Source organism: Formica exsecta, unplaced genomic scaffold (genome assembly GCF_003651465.1).
Source record: "Formica exsecta isolate Colony F162 unplaced genomic scaffold, ASM365146v1 scaffold122, whole genome shotgun sequence".
Classification (NCBI taxonomy): domain Eukaryota; kingdom Metazoa; phylum Arthropoda; class Insecta; order Hymenoptera; family Formicidae; genus Formica; species Formica exsecta.
In genome coordinates, this window is record NW_021848556.1 from 2,618,732 (window position 1) to 2,624,675 (window position 5,944).

At 33.6% G+C, this 5,944-nt stretch overlaps 1 protein-coding gene across 3 annotated transcripts in view; it reads left to right on the plus strand.

The window, feature by feature from the left end:
* The window catches only part of LOC115244643 (cystinosin homolog), a 24,265-nt gene that overhangs the window by 8,279 nt on the left and 10,042 nt on the right, over positions 1 to 5,944 (plus strand). For 2 of the 3 annotated variants that reach the window (XM_029822469.1, XM_029822476.1), the window contains 2 exons: positions 5,201 to 5,252; positions 5,341 to 5,431. In XM_029822469.1, the coding sequence (XP_029678329.1) occupies positions 5,213 to 5,252; positions 5,341 to 5,431 (131 nt within the window). In that variant the 5' untranslated portion in view covers positions 5,201 to 5,212. Of the gene's footprint in view, positions 1 to 4,701; positions 5,253 to 5,340; positions 5,432 to 5,944 lie in introns of those variants that run through there. The other variant, XM_029822485.1, reaches the window with a different exon arrangement.

Consider the following 5,944-nt stretch of genomic DNA (forward strand, 5'->3'; position numbering starts at 1 on the left):
ATATATATATGATAGAAATTGTTACATTTCTAAAAATCTATATTTCAACGACGATAGCTTAATATATCTATTATCATGTTGCTGTTTAAACATAGATATTTTAAAAATCCAATGGCCACACGTCATTTTTAAAAGCTTTTTAATTGATAAATATTTAAAGAAGATGTAAATATATTTTTATAGTTAAATGCGTGTAATACACAATTATCGATTCTTCTATCATTTTTATATTTTATAAATATTAGCAACATATTGTTTTTTTTTTTTTTTGCTGTTTTAGTATTATATTTTTCAACACCTCATGAAATTCGATATTGCGGTACGATCAAACGCGCTTGACGGTGATATTAATATTGGAAACCAGATCCTCAATAAAGAGTAGATCAGCAAGGAACTCGTAAATGTACGTTGATAAGCAGCATACAAGAAAATCATGAAGTGATCGCAGAATAAAACGTATACTATATCATATGGGAAAGTATAGTAAAATATAGGAAAAAGAAACGACTCTGCAAAATATTTAATTTCTAATTTATAAGCTTAGCGACATTCAATTAAAAAAATACGTTCAACTTATATATTGCAATTAAATATTTTGATGTTAAATTAACAATCGTTAATATCGCGCACGTGTATGATGTAATGCTTTCAAAATAAAATTTTTGTCATTGATAGAAAACGCAAATATGTCTTTTAAATGATAAGAAATGTAGGCCGGAAATATTTACCGATGATATTTTCTAGAAATGAGTCACCAACTCCATGTCGTTGTGAAAATAATCTCGCGACAATATTACAACGCGTCTCGTCGTCAGCCATGAAATTCACGCATCGATGGACAATGGCCATCAATATTCATACGATAAAAGCATCAGTGCTCAAATTTCGTAGCTATTACAAGCTGTTTTCGCGACAACCCGGTATGTATGCGAATTCTGGCAATCGTACGGCTATTTTCGTAGAAATGATACATCGCTGCATGCACGAGAGAGGCACCAGTTTCTAATAATTTATAATATGCGACTATTGCGCGCCGATTTGTGTTTTTCGAATATACATAATAAATTATGGGATCAAACGGAAATTAATGAAAGCTAAATTCTCTTTTTTCGCGACTGTGTAATTTCGCGACTGCAGTCATTGAACGGAGGAAACTCGCTTTACAATGAATATTGTTATTCTCCGCATTACAAGGACACGAACGCGTTATAAACACGCGGATATACGACGCGAAACTGAATTCTCTCTTTTCAAACGAAAATCATGATTGAACGAATGAAGCTACTAAACGAGGGAAAATTGCATCATAGCAGTCGAATGTTACTCCCCCGCTACATGTTATTGTAGAAATAAAACCTTTGTATAACTATAGGGGTATGGAAATTAGATAAATTAGATAAATTATCGCTGCTGCAAATATGTATTTAATAAACAACGTGCATCGAAACAGGCGACAAACAATGGCAAAATGAAAAAGGCTTTCAGAGCGAGCAAAAGCGGGAATTCGAAGGTGATTTATAATAATCTGATATCTGATTTATTAATATAATTTGTGTCTCACATTATAATTAAAATATCGAATTATATGGACAAAATTGGACGACTTGGAACAAGTGACAATATTCGTCGACATTATCGTTAGATAAAAATCGTTCCCGAATTCTTCCCAGAAACGTTACTTGGACGTTAACGTTCCATTTTTCGGCAAATTCATAACTCGTTTCGAAGTCCGAGAACATAGAAGCTCATGTATTAAGTCGGCGCATGCTTTATAGAAGAAAAACAGGAAAGCTCTAATAAACTCGGGAATAAAGCCATAAAAAATTTCTCCACGATCAATGACAGATAGACAGACAGACGGCGGCAGAGAGTGACCGGCGACCGTATATTTCGCGCTCCATCGATCGGGGGGCCCCGAGCGGGCGACAAAAGAGCCAGCGACAGTACGCGCGGGACACGGAGTATTTAAAATCGTTTAACTAGAGGCAGTTAATTGCGCCAATAATTCCACCGATGGAATAATAATGTCGGTGCCGCGCAAGATAAATCCCGGAATGAGATCCAGAAGGGTTGCCGCCGCCGTCGCCGATGCCGATGCCGCGAGTCGTTCAACGCACGGCCAAGCACACTTTGTATAATGATATATTGAGCGACGCGTGGCTGTAATGTCGACATTTTGCCTTAATGTATCACGGAGAATACGACGGAAAAGAGGGACAGGAGAGAGAGAGAGAGAGAAAGAGAGAGAGAACGGGTCCCCTAAATATCTCGAATATACGAGAAAGGTGAAATGTTCTCCACCTCGATGACATCCCGGCGGTGGATATTAAAAAAAGTATTATGGTCGTAAGAGAGATTACTGTCGCATTGTTGTGCCGGGTGTATATTTTTCAGTGCCTGATGTAAATTTTATAAAAAAATATGCAATTTATATTAATTGTATAAATTTTAGATGAAATATTACATAGAAATGTATATGTGAATAAATTTTATCTCCATTAAATTACGATTATAAGCGCCAATAATAAATATCTCTGTCATATAGATAAAAATAAGGAAAGGAATTAATTAATTAATTAAATTATATAATTATTACTATATTGTTCATATAATATCATCTTTTGAATGTAAAGTGTTAAGTATATGTCTTTCGAAATTTGTAGAATCTAGAAAAATCCCAAAGTGAAATATATAATTGTGTCAGAATTTACATTAGTATAATACAATATTATGTCTCCGCAATAATATTAATGAGTCGCCGTGTGTTGGATTATACTTTCTAATCAGTGGCGAACGTTTAACCCACATTGGAACGCGCATGATTAAGTAATTGCCCGTAATAAGAAATTAGCATGAAATTGACGTTAAGTCAGCTGATCCAACAGGCACGGCGCGGTTGGGATTTAATCTGTAATTTATGATAATCTCGTTATTATACTCGTTCGCCTAGATTTTAATTCTCGCCCGTGCTTAAATCGTTCGCGGTATCGCAGTATAAATTAACGAATAATACGCGATAACGGGATATGGCGGTAACATTGTCACCGAAAAAGTAGAAGGTCCCTCATTTCTGGTATCGCAGCGACTAATAATTGTCTATTATTCTTGCGCTTAATTAAATTTGCGATAATAATCACGCTATAATGAATTTAAGTAAATACGATATGAATGAGCGCTTATATTTCTATTCCCCGGATTTTGCCTCATTTTTATGAAAAATATCATTCTTCTAATCCGACTCTAATTAAGCTCTTTTTCGATATAAAGTTACGTACATTTTTCTATGCATTAATCGCATATATCTCGCGAATAGATTCGAAAGACTGTAGGCATTAAAAATAAAAGTTCTGCTTTGTTTCCTCTCACGCAGACGTCTCCGTATAGAAAGATATTTTTCAAATTCATTTGATTCATAATAAGAAACATATTCCATGTTTCGAACTATAGTACACACATATATATATAACAAAAATTTCATGGAAGTGTGTTTACTCTTACTACATGTGTAATAGGGTAGAAAAAATATATTAATATTAAATTTTATGAATAAAAATATATATTGAATGAAAAGAGAGCTATATGCGAAACAAAGGATAGGTATTGAAAATATGCTATGAACGTGAGAATTTTAATAAAAATTAATTGTATTAAATTAAATTACCCATGTGCGTCTTTCTCTCTTAATTAATTACTCATTATTAATTTCCATATGTAATCCGGCTTATTACCCTCGTTACATTTTTTTATATAAAATATTCGTTATTCTTTTCACCATTTTTATCACGCGAATCTCTTATGGCATACGGAAGTAAATATGTCTCGTTTGTCTTCGTCACTCTGTTCGATATATTGTCCTCTCTTCGCTTTTTCTTTTTCTCTTCCTCTCGCTCGTTATCATCGTTATCATATCTTTTTTTTTATTCTTTGGGATGCTCGCGTCTGTCTGCAATCTCGATGGAACTTCACCGAGACTTGACCTACTATCGTGGATTAAGTTTATCGTCGATTAAACGCAGAAACAAAAACATAGAGAGGGAAAAAAAAAAATATCGGATAGTGTGTGCTGGAATTTGGCAAAAATAGCGAGAATATGCGCAAATTAACTGTGTTAATTGTAATTAAATTTGATTGCATTTTCTGATCGTTTTGAATGGAAGGCACATAGACCATCATTAATTAATATTGTTTAAATGGTCAAAAACTTGTCAGCAAAATGATTTTAGGCCTTTAATCGATCGCATTAGTTAGTGTTAACATTAGTACTAACTGTAATTAGCTAAATCTTTTTTCACTATAAATTATATATTAAAATATATATAATTATAAATTATATAAATTATATATAAAAATATATATAATTAATATTTCTGACATTATATAGAGACATTATATATATGCATAGATATAAATTAATTTTCACATTGGAAGTTTTGTTTTTGTACTTTATCTTTAAAACTTTCACTGTCTTATTTTACAACATGAAAAAAATATTATTGCATTTTATTAAAATTCCAATAAAAATCTCTTATCAAATTGCACAAGCGCTACGTTTTCAATTTCTTGCCGCCAGATAATACGCCAGCTGAGTTGGGGTGTCACGTGTTCGCCATTAATGGCTTATCATTCTTTATCGTTTTTAACCTCTCGTGAATCGTCGCGCTGTCGAGGTTAAGTTATGTGTGATATCACGTTTTTTTTTAGCGTGCCTCCATCGATGAAACGATTCTAACGTCATTATCGTCGTCTTTGTTGTTCGATAATATTGACATTGACAGTTGCGGAAATTTGATCGCGTCGATAATATGATGCAGTCGCGAAACATATGTTCCATCTGTCAAACATAGAGATCATCGACAAGTGTCGCTCACTGACAGTTAGTAGGATGCAATAGCAACGGTAGCGCGCAAAATGTCATCGTATCGTACGAATGATAACCCCGTATACTTCTTTGAGGTTAAACATACCATTCTCTCGTATCATCGTTCCACGTTTTACGTATGTCATTGGTGCGAATTTTAACTAATTCCGCGAGCGCATTGCGTTTCGCGCTGGTGAACGCACGTGATATCGTGCCGCACGTAATACATGAAAGATTGCGATGATAACGGTGGCATTGAAATAATGACTGTGATAGCACCAATTTCTTCCGCATTGAAAAGCGATAACGCAAGTCTAAGCGTGGTGCACGCTTTTGTTTCAGCTAAAATATAATATGGCCTTGCTACGTTACACATGGATTTTGATATTACTAGGTGAGATGTGAAAAAGACAGAGACATATGTTAAAGCATCTTTTGCTTTATATTGTGTACATTATATATTATCTTTTATATATTTGCAGCTTTAACATATGTTCAGGGAGACCTTAAAGTGTCAACGCAGGATTTGAAAGTACTTCTCAATCAGCAAGAGAAATTTAACTTCTCCTTGACGTGAGTATAGTTTGTTACGTGTCGTTAACTTGTGCTATCGCATCATGCTGCACTATGGATATCATCGAGTACTTATGGATTTTATTGGCTATTACATATTGCATTGCATGGGTTGCTATATTGCTTCTAGGAGCTTCTGTATATATTTGCAATATTGGCATTGTAATAATAATGTCTATGAATTTTAGTGACAGAAATTAATGTTGTATATAAATGATAATAGTATTAAAACCAACATGTGTATATTTTATGATCTCATCCACATTCCACTTGTATCACTTAATCATAGCATGCTACAGTCATGACAGGATGGTCTTATCATATATTATAAAAGTACTGATAACAGTAAGCGGATAATGATACTATTATAACATGATATCATTCCTGGACTTTACACTTTATCATCCAATTTACCCAAATATTTGAGAAATAGCTCATTCATTTTGGTGTGTTTAAAAATTATGTTATAATTTTGCGCATGTGTGTGTGTGCGTGTTTATATATATATATATA